The following is a 21,999-nucleotide window of genomic DNA, read 5'->3' as shown; positions in this document are numbered from 1 at the left end:
TTGGGATTACAAAACAAAACACCACCGCATCTTAGGTTGCAATTATTTATTGTAAATGCAAAACGGGAACGGATCCGCTTGGATCGTTGATTATTTTACGGTTAAAAACACATACAAATATAGATAAATCCACATCGAAAATTGATATTACAACGAGGCACTGGAGTACATACAAGGAATACCAACTGACGCCAGGCGAATACTCGGGTGGGTGGGTTCTTGCACGGGAGTGGGTGATGATGGGTGGAGTCCAGGAGGTTCACCTGACCCGTCTACTATCTAACAGCTAGCTAAGCTGCATACTCGCAGGTATGCAAATAATTCTGGCAGGCCTCAGAGCCGAACTTCGGGCCTTGCCCATCCGCCAAAGGCTCGCTCCAATTCCTCGGCCACGGCCAAACACAGACGATCCTGGTTGAAGTTGGCGATAACCTGGATTCCCAGCGGCAGACCCTCGCTGCCCAGTTTGCCCAACGGCACTGCGGTGGCCGGGAAGCCCAGCACATTCACAATACCCGTGTAGGCAAAGTTAATGGGTCGCGTAATGGGCTCGTTATGATACGGAGCCACAGTCGGATGCGTCGGGTAGATCAGCACTCCGTTATCGTTCAGCAGGCGCTGCAGCTCGTCCCTCAGCTCGTTCCGCTTGCGCACCAGGTGATCGTACTTAGGTGATCCATGTTTGCACTGGGCTGAATCCATGATTGCCGTCGACAGACCAATGAACGTGTGTTTGGAGGCGCCAAAGAACCATTTAAAAAGCTCTAGGTACGTGTTGATATCATGATCCAGGTTGCCCAGCTGGTATGCGAATCCATGGCCGCTGTCGTCGCGCATGTTGGCAAACCAGATGGCAGCCGATTGTCGGAACTGCGGCAGCTGGATGCGCTCCACTTTTTGACTGCCGAACTTCTCGCTCAAATGCTTCACCACTCGGTTCATGGCCTAAAGAAAGAAAATAAATAATAAGAATACAATATTTAAATAATTACAACTCCATTTCACTTTACATCTCTCAAGTCAGGATCAACGGCGGATATAAGACGGCCGCCGCCATCAGACTCCTGATAGAAGAACTTCATTTTGGTCAGGTCCACATCCTCGTCCAGTTTGAGCAAGGCAGCCTTCTCGCCCGCCATAATCCTCAGCATGGGTCGCAAGTCCTCGGCGAATCGTGACATGGGTCCCAGGCCCAGGAAGGAGTTCTGCTCTGCACTGAAGGGCGCTGGGAACTGACCCACATTGGACACCACCAGCTTGCTGGGCTTGTGACCGAAGATGCCGTTGAAAAACGCGGGCATGCGAATGGAGCCGCCAATGTCGGAGCCCAGGCCAAAGGCAGAGGCCGCCGCAGACTGAATGCAGCCCTCGCCGCCGCTGGAGCCGCCCACGATGCGATTCGTGTCATAGGCGTTCCTCGTCCTACCGTGTACCGTGTTGTTGCTCTCCCACCACATGCACACCTCGGAAACATTCGTGAGGGCGAAGGGGATGGCTCCAGCCTTGCGCATCAGGGCCATGGCATCCGCATCCTGCGCACCACGCACATCTCGACGCTCATAAAGCCCAGCAGTGTGGAGCATGCCTAAAGGATAAGATGGACTATGCGTTAGTAATTTTTACAAGAAGCTAACGAGAGCTACGCACCCTTGACGGATATGCAGTCCTTGGTGGTGATGGGCACACCAAGGAAGGGTTTCTGCTTGGCCAGTTCCTCCACGCTGTATTGGCCAGATTTGATCAAGGCATCAGCCTCGGCTGCTTCCTTTAAAGCCTGGTCATAGCGCTCATCCACCACACAGTTTAGTATGGGGTTCACCTCCTTGATGCGCCGAATGAAGGACTCCAGGACCTGGACGCTGCTCAGCTGGGAAGAGAGAAGATTATTAGATATCTTAATGGAAGAACTTCTTTGTGCACTCACCTCCTGGTTGCGGATCTTCCTGGCCAGCGACGTGGCAGACTCCAGCAGAATGGGATCTGTGATTGGGGGAACACTCTCACCTTTGTGGCCATAGATTAGCCGGAACACAAAACGAATGCAGGCCTGGAGAAGACCAAATATGTAGCCACCAATGGCCCGTGCCAATGGAACGCTCTGCGTCATTTCGACGGTTTTAAGGAATGTGCTGCTGAAGAATCTCGACTACTTGGAATCAGAATTGGAATCGGTTGTGTTCGTTCTCTCTGCTCTGGCCCATGTGTGTTTGCTCTGGAAGATTTCATAGAGTGCAAAAATTACTTGCGTGCATTTAAAATTCTTGTAATATATCTGAACAAAGGAGAGGGCGTAAATAAATTGCGTTGTGGTGGCTATTTTAACTGGTTTATCAGCGAGCTTATGCAAATATTTGCAATCTGTATCTGGGGAAAAAGTAAAATTATTTCAGAGCTCTGTGGAAATACATAAATGGGTCAGAGTATGTATACAATAAAGCCTTTATAAATTGAGTACTTCCTAGAAAAAGTCTGGTTTCTGGGATTTATGGCACGTAATTCAGTCAGTTAGTTTGGCCATTACTTTTATGTGCAAAAATTCCATCAAACGCTAGAAAAAAGATTGTTTCATTTATAGGAAGCTTTTAATACCCTAATACGTGGGGTAAATTATAATATTGAAAATAAGTAAAACTGACTATTAAATGTTTTACAAGCCATGTACTAGTACTCATAGTTATCGTGATATTTATTTATGATATATGGGTAATCGATTTGCTCGACACCAGGCACATAATTTAATAGCCCTGCAATTAATTGGGGTGTCCCATGTAGGCCAAGTACACACCTGTGTCTGACTCATAGATATTGTAGATGGGTTAAATACACAGAAAAGTTATGGAATATTCAGAGAACTTTGTTCCAATATGCATGCATATGAGTAAGAAACCGCAAGCATTCTTCCGGATAATTAAAAAAAATGTTCTCAAAATAAACAAAGGGATTTAAAAGTGCGCTAAAAGTTGGCAAATAGTAGAGAGAAAAACGTGTTTCTCTCTTTGGCAAGGAAAAGCTAAGCAAACTTACTGGCTCGCTCTACGGAAAAGGTTGTTTAAACAAACGACTTTACTGTTTGAGTCGTTTACATTTCACTATTTACAAAAACGAACAAAGGAAACTTTTTAAGCGGAAAGATACGCAGCAAACGGAGATTAAAGGTGAATATCGAGTTGAAATCGGGGCAATTTAATGTTTTGGTGCCATATGTTCCGTCAGAATCAGGATTTTATTTATTATCTTATCACGGGTGCGTTTCAGACAGCTAATTCACTGCTTAAATATGAAAAGATAGTAGGCACAAAGAGAGGTCAGCGGACTATAGAGAGTGAATAGCCCATACGTCGATCCCCATGAACTTGCTCGAGTTTACTGGAAAGCCAGACCATAAACTATATCCACATCGGTACTATACCGAGTACTATTACTGATAACTAAAGTGAGTCATAGGTTCCAGCCGTTTGTTTATGCCTGTCGTTTGCGATAAAAAAGAGCAATAATTAAACTACATGTTATTGTACATTACGAATAGTGCTCAGTGAATAATAATTAGCGACAATCCAAAGTTCCCATTGCTTATCGTATAGGGCTTATCACAACATATTGTCGGAGTATGATTGTTCTATATAACCGACTTCCAACATATCAAAGTTTTTTCAGATTGCTAATTGAATTGCCAGACATTCGAATGCAAAGAGTGCATTATAATCAATTTCGCACTTGCAAATTGCGGGAGGGAGGCGAAGTCAGAGGGGGAGGTGACAATTTGTCTGTCCGTGACTTTGGATACGGGAACAATTTGAAATAACGCCACCACAACCTTCAACGAAAATACAGATCACGCTATATGGAGCTCAAAACACTATTATAGTGCGGCAATTATAAAAAGTGGTTTCTATAAACCAGAATTGTAAGAAAACAATAACATGACATTACAGCTAAATGGAAAATTTTAAGAGTGTAATTAAGAAATTTAAAAAAATAATACAAAATCTAATCTGGGGGAAATATTAAAAAAATATATATTTTATATATATCATATTTAAAACAGATGTCCCTTTTGAATGCCTTAAATAACTTAATCTTATTCGTGTTCCGTTTTTAGTGGTAACACAACTAGAATTTTGCTCTCGTAGCCAATTCTATTATTTATAGGTCGTAAAAAACTATTGTAATTGATTGGATGTAGTCAAATCAAATGGGGAATAATTTCTTGGTGCAGTATAAATCTTTTCTATTCGAATCGCCAGCAAATGATGCGTCCAAGGTTCAAGGGGTAGTGATGCGAGACGATAATGGACCCGTAATCGGGGATTTAAGTGGGCAATCCGATAAGATTAGCCATAAATACTTGTGCTTTTGGCACAGTGGCCAAAATAATCAATTGCAAATTACAAGTCTCCACAACCTGTTGCTCCCCATTGGAGACTGGAGACTGAAGACTGGAGAGGGGAGGAGAACACTCATTACTAATTGCTTGCCACTTCTAATTGGGAAACAGGCGGAGGGCTATTGATTTCCAAGTGGAGGGTGTGATATATGTACACAAAAGGTGGAAAAGCAAAGGCCAAGACCGGCGGAATAGTTCGTGAGTGTGGGAGGTAGGGGGTGGCGAGGGAAATCCCCGGGCGTGTGCCAGTGACATCATTTCACTATTTCCATTTCCAGCATATGCGTTGTTTGGATTGCAAATTCATCAAGTGTCATTTGACACTATATACATATGTATGTATATACTACATATGTTTGTTTGCGTATGGCGCGAGTGAATGAAAAAAACAAAAACACTCTATCCGCTGACGTCACAAGATGCCGCAATAGTTGGGCCTGATTTTAATTAAAAACACACAATGGATTTGCAGCAGGAGTAAGGACATAGCCGTAATCGCACTTTGTTTAAGTTTAAATTACATATAACCGGTTGGGCGTATGATTATTAGAGTTTACTGAGCATACTAGCAATCACACAACAACACTTTTCCAGCGGAAAATGAATAAAATGGCACGAAATCCGATATGAACAGATACACACAAGGCGTACGGTAAAGTTTTCCACAGCAATATAACACAAACAATATTATCTACCCGCTAAACACAAAGTCTGTCCGATCAGATGGGCGATTCGATTTTAAATAGGGATGTGAAATATATCAAAATATCAATACGGTATTTCTTGAATAAAAATAAATATTTATATCGTGGTATTTTTTCACCTGATATCGATACTATCGTTATTTTTGCGCCGCTGTTACGTAAGTGCCAGAAACGTAAGTCGCAGCAAACGTAATAGCCACGTAAGTGTCAGTAAAAGAGGGAGATAGCACCAACGTAAGTGTCGGTGAAAGGGAGAGAAAAAACCCACTTGCCTCAAGTTAGGGATGTGTAAAATATATACAAATATCAATATATCGATATTTCTTAATGAAAATAAATATTTAAATCGTGATTTTCTTCTTCTTCGATATCGGAAGGCGCCAATATACAAAAAAATACCAAAATTTAAATTTAGGTTTTTATGTTTCCCAAGTTATATGTAGCACAAGTTCTGGATGGCCTTTTTACATGCAAGTTAATCAACAATCTGCGCAGGGAAACGGAAATAGAGTTGGGGATGTCGGTGACGGAGACGTTACAAATATGTTTCCGGGAGGAAGTGAATCTTCAATGGAGAAGATATTGAGGTAAAGATCTTCAGATTCGTTTTCAGGAGTATAATCATCCACAACGGGAGTGCGATTGTAGCTCATTTTATATAAAGCTAATTCGCGCTTCAAAAATCTTATTTTTCTTAACAAAAGACGAGTTAACCCCTTGACTTCGTACCTCAATAGGTCCGTCCTAGTGTAACATAGCATTGAAATAACATAGCAATAAAATTATACTTTATTTAAAAATGTGATTTGGCGCATTTCTACTTAGGGTATTGTTGTCAACTACTGCTAAATAATGCCTTATCTTGGTTTTCAAAGTGACACATATGTAACGTCATCAGGCTTTTCCATATTTTTTAACTAATTTCCGATTCAATTTAAAGTATTGTAAGAATCTTAATATTTGATTATTTTTAAGAATCTTTTTTTCAGATAGCATTCAAATTAGAACAAATTCTTTCTATCGACATCCTAGTTAAACATGCCTAGTATTTAAAAAAAGAGAACTGAGAGTTTTAAACCCAAGGCTCCTTATCAACAATATTTTAGTTTTCTTTGCTTCTTCGAAAACATCTTAATTTCAGTACGTTCCTAAACTTATGTTTGAGTGGTTGTATTTATTCAAAATGCTTAGACTGCCGTCCTTTATCCTGTGCTCCTTTATTGCCCTTAGTCTGCAAGGATCATTGGCAGATCTCCAATCGAATTGTCTACTGAACGACCAATCAACTCAGTGTGTCAAATTCTGGCTCGCCAAACTGCATCCGATGATCGATTTGATTCCGGAAATCAATACAAAGTTGGATAGGATCCAACGCAAGCAACAGGTCATTCAGACCAAACTACTCGAGATGAACTTCAGACTGAAGGACCAAAGGTTCATCACTAAAGAAGAATTCGATAGGAAACTTAAATTGGGATTGAAGGAACTACAGAGTATGGTGGATGGAGAAATTCAAGCCTTGCAGACCAAATTCCAGACGATGCTGACTCTAATAAGGGGTCCCAATTTCGAAAACATCCTGCCAAAGTGGGAGATAATCAAAAATAATATTATGAATCAAGAAAGTTTGATCTTTGAAAGAATCGACATGAGATATTTCTACATTGAAAATAATATTAGAAAAAGTTGGATTGAGGCTGCTAGCACCTGTATTAGAATGGGAGGTTATCTGGCCTCTATAAAAGACGAAGAAGAACTACATGCAATTACAGCGAAACTGAAACCAGGTCTTAACTACTGGCTTGGAATAAACGATCGAAAAGTTGAGGGCAGCTTTGTATCTGCTGCCACCGGAAATGACGCCCCTTTTTTGAAGTGGAAACAGAGAGAGCCCAGTAATACAGATGGAATTGAGCACTGTGTTGTTCTACATAACGGAGAAATGAATGACTCTATGTGTTCCTATTCCACATATTTCATTTGCCAATCAGATAAACAAATTTAATTAAGTTTGCATTTTCCAAATTATGCTGAGAAGTGGGTCAATTATCTATACTTCACGGAAATATTTAATTTTATTTGAATACTAGTAGTGTGTCAGTTCTTAAGCGAAAATAACTTTTCCCGGAACCTTTACTCAAAGATTCTAAAACTCAAACTTTTAAATGACTGATGATGGTTTCAGCAGTAAAATTAATTTAGTCGTCATTAGTCGAAAGTCGCATTTTTATATTCACACACGGTATCTTTATTAGTCATTGTTGTTTACAAAAAGCAGTACATTTTCATTTCGGTTTAGAATTAGAGGAATGGAGAACTGTGTTACTTTACTTAACGGAAATAAGATTGATTCTCTGTGTGCCTTTCCGGTCATTTTTCATTGCCAAGCAAAAATTAGACAAATTAATAACGTTTTTAATCCAAGGCTTTTTGGGCCCATGCTAATGGAAGGATGTTTAATTTTAGAACTGTATAAATATTAAATTTCAAAAGTAGCGGGTAAATAAAGAATTTATAAAAAATACTACATAAATACCAGAAATTCGTGTTTATCTTGCGCTGGGTATTTCTTAGCCCCTTTTAGGAAAACGCAAACTGAACAGGGGTGGCAACGCCGGCACGATTCGAGTTGACGCTTTCAAAAATGTCATCCTGGAACATTTGCTGCCCAAAAAGAAACTAATAAGGAACAAAAAGTCGGATAATAGGTAATATAAGGCTACAGAAATGAGTGCCAAAGAAAATCTGGCCCTGCAACTGGCGGAGCCGCAGCTGGCCAAGCTGACCAGCGAATCGAGGGAGATACGCTTGCGCGCCCTCGAGCAGGTTGAGACGCGTTTCATCCGGTGCCTCCAGCTGGGCGAGCGCATTCAGTTCAAGCCTGTGCTGCTGCTGAAGCAGCTCATCCGATGGTTTGGACACACGCCGCCACTGGCCGCCGACCGAGTGCTGGCCATGATCCTGGAGCTGCTGCGTTCCGATTACAGCGAGGCGGTGATCCGCAAGATTCCCTACGACCGCTTGAAGACCGAACTGGATAAGGTGCGTAACATACTGCGTGGTCTGGAGTCCACGCGCATAAACGAGCTGTTAGACGATGTGCAGCTCCTGCTGCTCGAGAAGTACAAAATGGACCTAGTGACGCCGTGCGCTTCCAGCCTTAGTTCGATCAATCTCACCAGCCGGGGAAGCGATTCCGCCGCCAGCAGCGTGGAACAGATGCAGGGCAATCTCTCGCCTGAGGACTACGAGCCCGCCTGGACGCGCCCCGCCCTGGACGATGTGGAAAGCATGACGAGCCTGATCGATTTGCCGCGCAATAACGCCACCGATGCCTTGGAACTGCAGGTGCAGCTCACACATCTGATCATTCGTATGGGCGACTACCCAGCCGAGTACTTCCTGCAGTCGCCGTTTATATTTCTGCACCTGGTGCAACTGCAAGCGAGGGAAGATGACAGCCTGCTGCACGTGAACCGGGCTCTCATTGCTTGTCTGAAGCAACTGCAGCGCCGCATCCAGGTGCGCCGTCATACCATGTGCTATGCTACCAGCTTGGATCCACCTGGCTCGCGACCCATGCAGCTGAAGGTGAGCAGCGCCCTGGGGCTCCTGCTTGCCAACTGCACTAAGCTAATGCAGCAGCTGCTCTTCCGATGCACAAGCGATAACTGGCACATCCTGGAGCTATGCGTGGAAGCTGTCCGGACATATGATGTTCTCAATTCCCGAGTTTGCCAACGGAGTACTGAGCGTTTCGCGCAGATTGTCAAGACGTTGCTTACGTACTGCAACAATGTGGAGGGCAGTAACGTGACCAAGCTCGAGGATACGCTGATGATTCCCCGACTTCAATCGCTGATCTTCAACGGCCTGCTGCAAGACGCGGTAGCCCTGAATCTTACTTATGATAAACACTTGGATCGCATCAATGCCAAATCGCTTATCCAACCCATCATTTTGGACAGCTCCTACCTGTCTTGCGTGCCCGATCGCATGAAGTCGCTGAGCAATCTGATTTGTACCCTGTCCTCGGAGCCCTCGCCCGAGGAGCAACAGTTGATTAAGCTGAAGCGGGCCTACAGCCTGGCCCTAAATCAATTCCAGCCAAAGACTAAAATGGGAGCGGCGCAGCTTATTCAAATGCACAAGCAGGTGTGCCTGGTTGTCACCCAACTTGGCAGTGAGACGCTGGTGAAACAGCTTTTCGACGCAATTGTGGAGTGCACACCCCTCTACAAGGGTAATTCGCAGTTGAGAAAGGATGCGGAGACGCTGCTGTACACCCTGATTGATTTGCCTGACCAAAAACTGCGTGATTTCTTATACCGTTTGATGCCAACACCAGTGGTGTCACACTTTCATTCCTTTTTAAACAGGACGAACTACATGACAGGCTGCACAAATTTGGGGCTGGTTCGCCAGCAGATCCTTGGATTGCCGCTAAACACCCAGATATTGCGGAGGCTGATCCTCGAGAGTTGGGACGATGATACCTCGGAACAGGTTCGGCAGTGGTGCTTGGACTACCCCACAATGCTCCTCAAGCTTAACTCAATGCTCGGTGCGCAGGACTTTAACATTATGTTCGATGTGGTGCTACCTGTGCTGCCCCTGCTGATCTGTAGGTCGATTATTCACAAGCAATTGAGTAAGGTTGTGTGGCATTTGTTCGAGCCAGACCTCAGCGGTGTGGAGCCGCCCTTGATGCTGCGGGGCTACGTTTACTATATGTTCCACCCGTTTTCTGAGATGAGAAGCGAAGCTACCACCAGAATCGCCTACGTGCTGCAATGTCAGGACTACACGAACAAATATAAGCCAACCATGGACAAGGTTCCGATTGAGCTGATCGGCAACAATATCTGCGTGATTCAACCACCAGCTAGCTACAAAAGCATATTCACTCAACGCTCTGAGGAATCCTTTCAAGGCCAGCGCAGCTTGGATGCCTTGATCCGATTGCTGCAAACAAAAGACTTGAGGCCTACCATCAGGAAGTCCACAATGACTCAGTTAAATGTGTTGCTTCAAAGCTGGCAAGCTTGCGAAGACTTCTCTACGAAGGAGGATGGATATCGGCTGGTACTGGAGTCTTTGCACAACGCTTTAAAGAAAGAGTGTGCGAACGATCCCGCAGATATCCTGGTGCCCGCCGTGGGCGTTCTCATGAAACTGCTTTTTCACAATGCTGGATTCCGTAAAGAGATCGCAAGCACTTTCGAGGTGTACGTGTGCCTACTGCGCGCTTTATTCATACTTCCCCATGAGGCTCAATTGCGCCAGGATGTGAGTCTCTGCCTGTTCCAGATGCTGTACCACAATTTTATCACCTCCACTGAGGACACGCTACTGATGGACATAGATCTGGGTTCGATGCTTTTGCCTGTGACATACGAAGTGCAAGCCACAGAGATACCCACTGCGGCTTTGGAAGGATTAGCTTTGCAGCATGAACTGCAGGATACCCATTTCGGAGGTGATACAATAAGAGCTGCCCAACATTGGCGACTGTATACGGCCCACCGCGTTTGCCAGTGTCCATCCAGCATCACTTTGGAGTCTGTGCGGGAGCTGGACATCAGGGAGTCTCTTAAGATAAAAGTCGCTGACTTGGCCTTGCTGCGGGCCTCCAACGTGGACTTGCAGCTTGGTAACCAGCTCACCGCAGCCAGTAACTGCAGCAATCACGAGGATCTGCAACATAGCGTGACACTTGTTCAGCTATTCCTTGTGCTCCTGCGCAGCACAATCAGCCAGTCGGTGGGCGAAAGCTTGTGGAAGTTGATCCACAAGTATATCCGATTGGCGCCGGGCAACGACGCGGATCATGTGCTTTACAAGTACCTGCTAGAACTGTGCCTCACTTGCCTGCGCTTCTGTCAGCCTCAGGTGAAGATGGGACTGAGCGAAGCTCTCGAAACGGATCATCATCACAGCTTCCACCTTTTGCTGCTCGATCGCCTCATTCCCCTTGAAACGCTGCATTTGATTAGCCAGTGTCTAGTGCTCCTACTCTCCAACGAGTGCTTTGATGTAAAGATGAACTGGCATGTAAAGTTCTTTATGCAGTTAAGTATGTTGGCCAGAAGGCACTTTGAGTTGCGCCAGCTTCAGCATGTGCGCTGCATGCTCCGCATCCTGCGGCGTCTTAGCGAGCGTGATCTGGAGCTCAGTGATGTTCAGTTGACGGTGAGTACTGAAAGTAATTGACTTTATTAATTTGTTTATTTCTAACTTTTCATTTTCGACCGCAGTTCTATTGTCAGCAGTTCATTCAGTTGTCCAGCGATCTGAGGACCTCGACGCAGACCGGAGCCGAGTGGCAGCGTGATTGCCTGCATATCATCTGTCAGCTTCACATGCATCAAGCCCGACTTCCCGCCAAGACCAACGTCCCGAACGAAGTGGGTGCCACGCAGAAGGTTCTGCGCTATTTTCTCAGTTTGTGCGGGCACAGTGACAGCGAAGTGCGCGCCTTGGCCTGGGTTTCCATGGCCAATTTGATTACCACCTGTGGCTCCGTCATGGCAAACATTCTGCCTCGCCTGGACTTCCTTCCTGGTGGACTGCCAGCTTGCTGTTTGACCACGCTATTGGATGTCCACGAACTTATGCTGGTCCGGGAGTTGGCCGGACGCGTCTTAACTCTGTTGATGCCCGTTATTGGCGCGGAGGCCAGCCTCGATCTGTTGCGAGACTATGACTTCCTCAAAGATGCATACAACGCTCTCAAAGACTTGCAAGTTACTCCCTGGGTAACGAAGGAAGCTGCAGGTCAGCAGCATTCCTGTGAAATAATTGGCTGCTATGTGGCCATCTGCACTCAAATGGTGGTTCTCAAGCCGGAGTGGTGTGCCACTCTCTGCGGGCACTGCTTCATGAACGGACTCAGTGATGTGATGAAAACTCCACCGCCACCAGTCGCCTTCTCCATGTCCTTTGTGGAGCTCTGTGCAGGACAAATATGTGAGTTGTATTCTCTGTGCTATCGTGATAACTTTGAGTTCCTTCAGAGGACCATCTGTCGGGACTCCGTCCTGATGCAGAGCTTCCTGTCGCTGACGAACGACGTGCTGGATCTGGACGGTCCCGAGCGTCTGCTGGTTCAGATATTCAAGATGTTTCTGATATTCTGCAAGGACTCAAATGCGAACGCCTTTCTAGTCGAGCAGCTGAAGAGTCAGCCAGCCCTATTTCTCGACTTCTTCCTGTACGGATTGCATTTGTCGTACATTAATACTGCCTTTCAGCGCTACACCCTCATGTCATTAGCTATGGTGTTCAATAAGGCGCAGGGTGCTACAGAAAAGGGGAGTTTGCTGCGGGAGTTGGAACGATATGTACTGCCATTAGACGATCTTTTACCCACTGAAGAAGAGGATTTAGTGCTAAATGGCCTGGACGATATAGTTTCCATGAATAAGCAGTTGATATCGATATGCATGCATCATCCGCCACAGACGAAGGATTGTGCCCAGAACCCAGACGCTGGTGTCAAAACGACGAATGCAGCCGTTCTAATTTATCACCGCCTGGATCGCCTCTTTGACCAATATTATCCGCCCAAGACCTTCCACTTTTTGCAAAAACCTGGTTCAGGTCATGTGCATATTTGTGAGACGCTCGGATTACTGCTGAAGCTCTCGCGTTGCGCTGTGCATGCGGCCGGTCAACTAAAGCTGTTGGACCGAGTGGTTAACCTTATTGACAGTTTCCTCAACGACGAAAACATCGGAAACGCCTACGCCTATGTAAAGCGTGTGGGAGCCCACAAGTCGCAGAATATCCTCAGTAATCTATTGCTGCTTATAAACATGCTTTTCCAGTGGCACAGTTCCTACAATACTTTGATCAGTAAGCCCAGTATGGCCGCCACACTTACCCGAATCATTATTCGCATTTGGCCATGGTTGTCACACTCGCAGCACCTAAAGAAGATCACAGTCCAGCTGACTATGTTCCTTACTGAGCGCTCCTTCGAGATGTGCAAACAGATCTCGATTCTCCATCATGGACAATCGCATTCCCTGCTTCACCTTATGGTTCGCGTGGCTGACTTCGAGACCACGAAGAAGGAGGCTCCCAACAAGGAGCCCAATCTCAGCATGGTGCCCGCCCTGAGGGTTATGGGAAACTGCTGCTCCTGTGCCGAGGGTCGACTGAGTCTATCTAAAATGCATTTGCTGGACATGTTTGACACGATCCTGCCTGCAAATCAAACTTCCACTCAGGCCACCAAAGTTCGGCCAATTGTTTTAAACGCTTGGCTCGGATTCTGGGAGGTATTTTCCCGGTATGATGTGGGTGCCAGAGCTAGCCATCTTTATTCCCTCATAAACACCATTCAACGCACACCGCCTTTAAACCAGAAGAGAATCCTGTGCCTTCGTATCCTTCGCAACATGTGCTTCTTCAATGGCAATCGCAGCCAGCTCGTGGCACACGGTGACTTCATTAATATGCTGCGCGATATTGTTAACCAACCAGTGCACAAAGGACCTGGATCTGGTGATAAGGACTTGAACTCTTTCGAAGAGCACCGCTTGGCTGTCCTCATGCTGTGGAAACTCTTCTGCTTCGAGGCCAAATACAAGGGCATGCTGCGGGGCACCAAGCTGTTTAAACTGCTGATCGGCCTCCGAGTGGAGCTGTCAGTGATTTACTCTGAGAAGTCGAATAAGTATAACGACGTTCCCTATGCAAAAGATCTCGCCGAGTTGCTGGAAAATCTGATGGAGTCCATGCGACAATAAACGTGAACAATGGACACAAACTGACAAAGTACAAATTAATAAGATAGCTGTAAAAAAAAAGGTTTTTTTTTATGTCTTTTATAAACTGACTCTTAATTTAACCATAAACAAATGTACGCAAAAATGAATACAATCTTCTCAAGCTTTACAACTTCTCACCTTTGCTGTAAGTCTGAAAGAATTTAAACTCTACAAGATGTCCTTTATTGATGAAAATAAATAGTTTATCTGAACAGTAATTTGGTTTTGTCATTGAACTACCCTAACGCAGGCCAAATTAAGCATTTTGTGGTCTCAATAAGATGTGGTACTGAAGTAGCCCGAGACGTATATATTCGCAGCAATCGCATATAGAAATAAAGATACGATTTCCCGGTTTACCGACTGGCATTCACTCAGTAAACACGAGTGCCAAAAACAATTCCTTACACAATTTTAAAGCGACATAAAGATAGGAGTCCATAAATCTGCCATTATTTAGATACCAAATAGGCAAAACCAACTGGGAAGCAACTGAAAAGTGTCCGGGGTTTTGCCATTTTGTCGTTAGCATCAAACGCTATATTGCATGTATAAAGCGATTTATCTTTATGGGACTCAAAGTGCGAATCACTGCTGATAATATCCGTATACCTTCAACTTTAGTTGCCCCAAAGTGAATGGGTTTTTTAGTTCAGTTCCAACTGGCCAAAGGAATTGTTCGACTTTGTGGAGCGACCAGAAATTATCGACATGAAGTCCAGGGACGAGAATGTAAGAATTGATTTTAAAAATCAATTTGTGGTTATTAATCAATAAACCATTTTACAGGGGTCTGCGGAAGGCAAGTCGGACATGGCTTTGGTCAAAATATTATCACAGGAGAAGCAGATGAAGCATAGATTACCCTGGTATTATACACCATCTTTTCTGATCCTGTGGGTGGCTCTATTCTATGCGGTGGTATATCCTCTCTACCATCGACTTCCGGACAGTGTTCTAATAGCGCATGAGTCTACTAAACCTGGTCAATTTGTCGCAGAGAGGGCACAGAGATTGCTCTACAAATACGACAAGATCGGACCCAAGGTTGTGGGCAGTGTGGCAAATGAGGTGACAACGGTGGCTTTTATCGTGGAGGAAGTGGAGAACATCCGGGCAGCAATGCGCAGTGATCTTTACGAACTGGAGCTGGATGTTCAGCAGCCTTCGGGGGCTTACATGCATTGGCAAATGGTGAACATGTATCAAGGCGTCCAGAATGTGGTAGTGAAAATTAGCTCCAAGAGCTCCAATAGTTCGTCCTACCTCCTGGTCAATAGTCACTTTGATTCCAAGCCCAGCAGTCCCGGTTAGTTAAATTCCTGTTAGCCCTAAAGGGATTTGGTACAATATCTGTCTATAGGTTCCGGTGACGATGGCACTATGGTAGTGGTCATGCTAGAGGTCCTCCGACAAGTGGCTATCTCGGGGACTCCATTCGATCATCCCATTGTTTTCCTTTGGAATGGAGCTGAAGAGAATCCTCTGGAGGCGTCACATGGCTTTATTACCCTGCATAAATGGGCGGCGAATTGCAAGTGAGTGTCCATGTCCCTTTAAGTTTAATTGAATTTCTAAAGGATCCATTCGACAGGGCTCTCATAAATCTGGAGGTGGCCGGGAGCGGAGGTCGTGATCTGTTGTTCCAGAGCGGTCCCAATAACCCCTGGCTCATAAAGGTATGTAGCTATGACGAATTCCATAATTTAGGGGGAACATTTGTCTAGACTCACGGATGTTAGCAATTTATTCCCCTAATAAATATATCGAATTTCAATGTGCTAATTGCGGCAATTTGATTGCGAGAATATTTTTGTTGGCTTTGATGGCAGCGGCAAGTTTTGATAAACGTATACATAATCTATTTACTCCATTCAGTACTATTATCAAAATGCGAAGCATCCGTTTGCCACCACAATGGCCGAGGAAATATTTCAGTCTGGCATTTTGCCTTCGGACACGGACTTCCGTATCTTTCGGGACTATGGAGGTTTGCCAGGTGAGTTGGCGTCGCTTTTATTTGACTGGTTTTTCTATAAAAACTTGTTGCTTTAAGGTCTTGATATGGCTCAAATCAGCAATGGCTATGTGTATCACACAATTTTCGATAATGTTCAGGCGGTGCCCATGGATTCCCTTCAAAGTTCGGGAGAGAATGCTTTATCTCTGGTGCAAGCTTTTGCCAATGCTAGTGAAATGCGCAACCCAGAGGTGAGTCACTCAAAACTGTTGGGGCAATTCAGAAACCAAACTAATCAGACCTATAATAAATAATACGTATATTTTATTTTACAGGAACACAGCGAAGGACATGCCGTCTTTTTTGACTATCTGGGTCTATTTTTTATTTACTACGCTGAAACCACTGGCATAATACTGAACGTTTGCATTGCTGTTATCAGTTTGGTTCTTGTGGGTTGCTCTCTTTTGAGGATGGCTCGTGAATCGGATGCCTCTATTGGTCAAATATCTATATGGTTTTCCATAATCCTCGGGCTTCATGTGTTGGGAATGATCCTTAGTCTTGGATTGCCTCTGCTGATGGCAGTTCTTTTCGATGCCGGGGATCGTTCGATGACATATTTCAGTAACAATTGGCTGGTTATTGGCCTTTTCATCGTTCCAGCAATTATTGGACAGGTTCTGCCCTTGACCCTCTACTACACCCTGATACCGAATGTGAGTTGGATTGGCTATTTGCTTATGGTAATTCATGAATATTTATTTTCCAGGAAAAAATTAGCCATCCCAATCACATTCATATGAGTCTTCATGCACACTGTGTACTTCTGTCTTTAATTGCTATTATCCTTACTGCTATAAGTCTAAGGACACCTTATCTCTGCATGATGTCCTTGCTGTTTTATTCCGGTGCTGTATTGATTAATCTTTTGAGCACTCTCCATGATCGGGGTAAGTAGTCGTATAAAATATCCGATTTTCCCTTAATAAATCTGTTTAAATTTACAGGATACTATTGGGTATTGATTGTTCAGATCCTGCAACTGATGCCTTTCCTGTACTTCTGCTACCTTTTCTACACTTTTCTCTTGGTTTTCTTTCCCATGCTGGGACGATTTGGACATGGCACTAATCCAGATCTCTTGGTCGCCCTAATCTGCGCTGTGGGAACCTTCTTTGCCTTGGGTTTTGTGGTAAGATGAGAGGCTTTCGTCGATCTTAAATCTAATTTTTGGTTATTCTAGGCTCCTTTGATAAATATGTTCCGCTGGCCCAAATTAGCATTGCTCGGTTTGGGAGTAGTCACCTTTATATTCAGCATGATTGCGGTTTCCGACGTGGGCTTTCCTTATCGCGCCAAAACCAGTGTAATGAGAATTCACTTCTTGGTAAGTTCTTTAATTGAAAGTTAGATAGATTTCCAATAACACCCCCTATCTTCTAGCATGTTCGTCGTATTTTCTATGAGTACGATGGTTCTGTGAGTCTCAGTGATTCTGGCTACTACTTCGACTTCCAGGATCGTCGTCTATATTATCCCCTGGAGGACACCACAGTGAACCTAACTGGCCTCGTTAGCACATCCTCTGATTGCGATAAGTACCTGATGTGTGGAGTGCCCTGCTTCAATCACCGTTGGTGTAAGACCCGCACAACGAGTCATTGGCTACCGCGGGAGCAGGAGGTATCCATTCCAGGAGCAACGTCTCTGAAGCTTCTCAGCAAGACAGTCTTGGAGTCTGGGAAAGTGGCTCGATTTGAATTCGAAGTCTCTGGGCCTCCACACATGAGCTTATATATTCAACCTCTAGATGGGGTGGAGGTAGAGGATTGGTCTTTTATTCGAAATATGCTGGATGATCCCGAAACATATTCTGCACCTTATCAAATATTTTTCGCATATGGAAATGATAACTCTCCCTTAAAGTTTCACATTGACTTTGCGGTGAGTTCGGTAAACCCTGCCTTTATTTGTTGTTATAAAATATTTCTTTATAGAAATCTTCGCAAGACTTTAGCACTCCAACTTTCCAGCTGGGATTTGCTGCTAGCTTTGTTAGCTACGATTACGCGCGGGACGCTGCTGGCTTGAAGTTTATATCCGATTTCCCCGACTTTGCCCACGTTATGGAATGGCCGACTTTATATGAACGTTATATATTTTAAGTTGGTTTATTTATTATAGTTCTTGCTTAATTTGTTTGCACCAAACAACACCTCTATTAGCTATAAAACTTAGACTACTACTTAATATTAAACGCACTACTTGGCGTAATATAAATTTACTTGTTTACGATGTAAGTAATCGAGTTTACTCGCGTGTGTAGATTGACCGATAAGATTTCGGTGCGTGGATCCGAACTGACCTGCAATTAGATTTTTAACTATAAATCTAACTAATCGCTATCATAGAATGATTGGTTTTCAGTGTGGTTTGTTGTTGCCATCGGTTTCCTATCAAGGTTCTCAGTAGGCTATCTTTATAAACTGAAGAGTGCCAATTCGATCAGAAGTAATCAGACCACAAACATTTAGTAGCAAGGCTGTTGGGCATCAGAAAGGTTCTCAACTTGGTTCACCCCGAAGAACTCTGCTGAAAATATGGAACTGCAAGCTGACGGCGATAAAGCGAGTACCTATGAATAAACATATCTTCTATGAGTATTAATCACTATAATATCTAGGAAAGCTTCTCGGACACCGTTCTCTACCATGTTTTGTCGAAAGAAAAGGAGTTAAAAAGAAGACTGCCCTGGTATTATGCACCCTCCTTTCTTCTCCTCTGGGTGGCGCTATTCTTCGCCGTCGTACTTCCGCTCTTTTATCGGCTACCAGACCGAATAACAATTGCCGACGAGCCACTTAAGCCCGGAGAATTTGTGGCCGAGAGAGCGCAGAAAATACTCTACGAATTCGATCGTATCGGACCCAAAGTGGTTGGTAGTATAGCGAATGAGGTGACGACTGTTGCATTTCTCTTAAATGAGGTGGAAAAGATTAGGGGAGAAATGCGCAGCGATCTCTTTGACTTAGAGGTTGACGTTCAGCAGCCATCAGGTTCCTATGTGGTGGGAACTATGACCAGCATATATCAGGGCATCCAGAATGTAGTTGTAAAGCTCAGCACTGCGAGTTCAAATAGCTCATCCTATCTCCTGATCAACAGTCACTTTGACTCGAAGCCAGGAAGTCCAGGTACGATAGTTGGTTTTAATGAACAATGGAATTTTATTTTTATAGTGCCTATAAAAAGGTGCTGGAGATGATGGCACAATGGTCGTAGTTATGTTGGAAGTTCTTCGTCAAATGTCAATTTCCGAAACCAAGTTTATGCATCCATTAGTCTTTTTGTTTAATGGAGCCGAAGAAAATCCTTTGCAAGCCTCCCACGGCTTTATTACCCAACACAAATGGGCAGGAAACTGCAAGTAAGTTGAAGATCTCAACTCACGGTATTATCTCAACGATTTCTCCCAGGGCTGTCATCAATTTGGAAGTTGGCGGTAGCGGGGGTCGAGATATCCTCTTTCAAAGTGGTCCGAATAATCCCTGGTTAGTGAAGGTATTAAAATAAATCAACCTTTCAAACAACATAATTTTTTAGTAATATAATCTACACTTTAGTATTACAAACAGTACTCGAAGCATCCGTTTGCCTCTACATTGGCGGAAGAGATATTTCAGTTTGGAATACTACCGTCCGATACTGATTTCCGAATATTCCGGGACTACGGAAATATTCCCGGTAAGTGATAAGGTAAAATTTGAGATAGCCAAAAAATGTTATAATCTTTAAAGGTCTGGACATAGCACAATTCACCAACGGCTATGTTTACCATACAGCATTTGACACCTTCGATATTATTCCTGGAAGTTCAATTCAGAGCACAGGAGAAAATATTCTATCCCTTGTTCGAGCTTTTTCCAATGCCAGTGAGTTGCACAACACTGAGGTGTGTAGAATATCTTGCAAGGATAATATACGCACTTATAAGTTTTATGAAATTGCAGGAACATAGTGCAGGGCATGCTGTCTTTTTTGATTTTCTTGGACTTTTCTTTGTGACGTACACGGAAAAGACTGGCGTCATCTTGAACTGTTGCTTTGCCATGATAAGTCTTGTTCTTATTGGCTGTTCCCTGTGGAAAATGGCTTCCGTATCTGGGGTTTCTCCGGGAAGGATATCAATATTGTTTGTCATAGCTTTGGGGCTGCATCTCCTTGGGTGCCTCCTGTGCATAACCTTACCTCTATTAATGGCTGTTATGTATGATGTCAGTGATCGAACACTGACTTACTACAGTAACAATTGGTTAGTAATTGGTCTTTACATATGTCCGGCCATCATTGGAATGGTACTGCCTTCTACGATATATCACTCATTCAAAACAAATGTAAGCGTGGATAGAATTTCATATGTTTAAGATAAAATACTCAAATTTCTTATTTTGCTATCAACTGCAGGAGAATTTAAGCCACTCGTACCACATCTATATCGGCTTACATGCTCATTGCGTTGTTCTGTCATTCCTAGCAATTGTTTTGACTGTCATTGGTCTTCGAATTCCCTATATGTGTATGCTATCTTTGGTGTTCTATGTAGTATCTCTGCTGATTAATCTCTTAACTACCTTACACGATCGTGGTAGGTGCAAACTCGAAATATTATACAGTTCTGTACTAATTTTTTTACATATTCAGGCTACTACTGGGTACTAACAGTGCAGATAATCCAGCTTTTCCAGTATGTGTACTTCTGCTACCTCTTCTACATATTCCTTGTGATTTTTTTTCCGGCGATGGGACGAAATCGTGACTCTGCTAATCCTGATATGCTGATTGCCGTGATATGCGCCATAGGAACTTTCTTCGCCCTGGGTTTCTTGGTTCCTCTGATAAACATGTTCCGCTGGTCCACCGTTATATTGATTTGCCTAGGCGTGGTGACTTTTATATTCAGCATGATATCTGTTTCGGATGTGGGATTTCCATATCGCCCCAAGACCAGTGTGATGCGTGTGAATTTTCTGGTAAGTAAATATTTCATGGCGTATTGAAAATGGCTTATGAAGTTGAACATATTCAAAGCAAACCCGTCGAATGTTCTACGAATACGATGGTAGACTAAGCGTCGACGATTCGGGTTACTATTTTGACTACCAGGATAGGCGAGCTCTTCGCCCACTAAAGGACTACGCCGTGAATTTGACGGGACTTACATCGATAGATGCCTACTGTGATAAGTATGTGATGTGTGGAATTCCTTGCTTTTGGAGTAGCTGGTGTAGAGGGCTTTCCAGCGCAGCTTGGCTCCCTCGCGAGAAGAAAGTGGATATACCTGGAACACTGGAATTGAACCTCCTTAATCAAACCGTTTCGGAATCGGGAAAATACAAAAGATTCGAATTTGATTTAACTGGTCCTCCGCACATGGACTTGTACATAAGACCGCTGGATGGAGTAACAGTGGAGGACTGGTCCTTTATAAGGGATATGCTGGACAAGCCGGAAAAATACTCACCGCCCTATCAAATTTACTTCTCCTATGGCGTGGATAAGACCCCTCTTAAATTTTACATTGATTTCGCTGTAGGTCATACCTTCAGAACACTGAAAACTTTCTTAATTATTACTTATCTTGCAGAAATCCGATGGAAATTTCGATGGACCATTATTTGAGCTGGGAGTTGTGGGACACTATGTAAACAAGGATTTCCAGAGAGATGAAACTACACTTCAGTTCATAGCGAATTTACCGGAGTTTGTTTACACCATGGAATGGCCATCTCTATTTATGCGATATGTCTTCTAAGATTCATTCCCTCAGACCAATTAAGTTTTGCATCCATTATAAATTAAGACATTCCAAGTGGTGCGATAGTGCAAGCGATAAGAAAGTGGCTTCTAAAAAATATATTAATCTCTACACCTACATCAAGCGTCCCCTTAATCTGCCAGACATCGGTAAATGAATAAGCTTTAATTTGCAGCCGCCCCTCGCATGCGTCGGAATCGCCACTTATGTATATTTATATTAAGTCGTAAACCCGTCCAATTTAGATACCATGGCCGTAGCCATGGTTCAGTCCCAGCCGCCCTGTGTGCCTTAAGACAAAGCAGTTCCCCCGCCGGCTAACCGGCGGGTATCGTATCAAGCGGCACACGGCTTTA

At 43.9% G+C, this 21,999-nt stretch overlaps 4 protein-coding genes across 8 annotated transcripts; 3 read left to right on the top strand and 1 right to left on the bottom strand.

Annotated features, from left to right (window-relative positions):
* Positions 1–31: 31 nt before the first annotated feature.
* Positions 32–5,143, bottom strand: LOC119550029 (fatty-acid amide hydrolase 2-A). 3 transcript variants are annotated; one of them, XM_037858454.1, is made up of 5 exons: positions 5,080–5,143; positions 1,925–2,212; positions 1,648–1,867; positions 1,011–1,585; positions 32–945 (listed from the first exon to the last, which is right to left on the bottom strand). In XM_037858454.1, the coding sequence occupies exons 2-5, from the start codon at positions 2,105–2,107 to the stop codon at positions 334–336; spliced, it is 1,590 nt and encodes a 529-aa protein (XP_037714382.1). In that variant the 5' UTR covers positions 2,108–2,212; positions 5,080–5,143; the 3' UTR covers positions 32–333. The 3 variants fall into 3 exon arrangements, with proteins under 3 accessions (XP_037714382.1, XP_037714384.1, XP_037714383.1); XM_037858456.1 differs by having other exon boundaries at positions 4,951–5,080; XM_037858455.1 differs by lacking the exon at positions 5,080–5,143 and adding an exon at positions 3,025–3,482.
* A 2,672-nt stretch (positions 5,144–7,815) lies between these two features.
* LOC119550553 lies at positions 7,816–14,083 on the top strand. The gene is made up of 2 exons (XM_037859337.1): positions 7,816–11,280; positions 11,346–14,083. Exons 1-2 carry the CDS (start codon positions 7,816–7,818, stop codon positions 13,842–13,844), a joined length of 5,964 nt encoding a protein of 1,987 aa, XP_037715265.1. The 3' UTR covers positions 13,845–14,083.
* Positions 14,084–14,576: 493 nt separating this feature from the next.
* Positions 14,577–18,102, top strand: LOC119549965 (endoplasmic reticulum metallopeptidase 1-like). The gene is made up of 12 exons (XM_037858357.1): positions 14,577–14,597; positions 14,655–15,174; positions 15,229–15,403; positions 15,460–15,544; positions 15,744–15,864; positions 15,922–16,076; positions 16,161–16,544; positions 16,598–16,778; positions 16,836–17,020; positions 17,072–17,215; positions 17,272–17,772; positions 17,826–18,102. The coding sequence occupies exons 1-12, from the start codon at positions 14,577–14,579 to the stop codon at positions 17,991–17,993; spliced, it is 2,640 nt and encodes an 879-aa protein (XP_037714285.1). The 3' UTR covers positions 17,994–18,102.
* A 274-nt stretch (positions 18,103–18,376) lies between these two features.
* Positions 18,377–21,995, top strand: LOC119551851 (endoplasmic reticulum metallopeptidase 1-like). Of its 3 annotated transcripts, none has more exons than XM_037861426.1 (11): positions 18,377–18,455; positions 18,512–19,022; positions 19,081–19,255; positions 19,305–19,389; positions 19,452–19,572; positions 19,638–19,780; positions 19,839–20,222; positions 20,293–20,473; positions 20,530–20,858; positions 20,917–21,417; positions 21,473–21,995. In XM_037861426.1, exons 1-11 carry the CDS (start codon positions 18,429–18,431, stop codon positions 21,638–21,640), a joined length of 2,625 nt encoding a protein of 874 aa, XP_037717354.1. In that variant the 5' UTR covers positions 18,377–18,428; the 3' UTR covers positions 21,641–21,995. The 3 variants fall into 3 exon arrangements, with proteins under 3 accessions (XP_037717354.1, XP_037717353.1, XP_037717355.1); XM_037861425.1 differs by having other exon boundaries at positions 19,626–19,780; positions 21,473–21,994; XM_037861427.1 differs by lacking the exon at positions 21,473–21,995 and having other exon boundaries at positions 19,626–19,780; positions 20,901–21,086.
* The last annotated feature ends 4 nt before the right edge of the window (positions 21,996–21,999 follow it).

This window comes from Drosophila subpulchrella, chromosome 2R, assembly GCF_014743375.2.
Source record: "Drosophila subpulchrella strain 33 F10 #4 breed RU33 chromosome 2R, RU_Dsub_v1.1 Primary Assembly, whole genome shotgun sequence".
NCBI lineage: Eukaryota > Metazoa > Arthropoda > Insecta > Diptera > Drosophilidae > Drosophila > Drosophila subpulchrella.
This window is presented reverse-complemented; position numbering and strand designations above follow the sequence as displayed.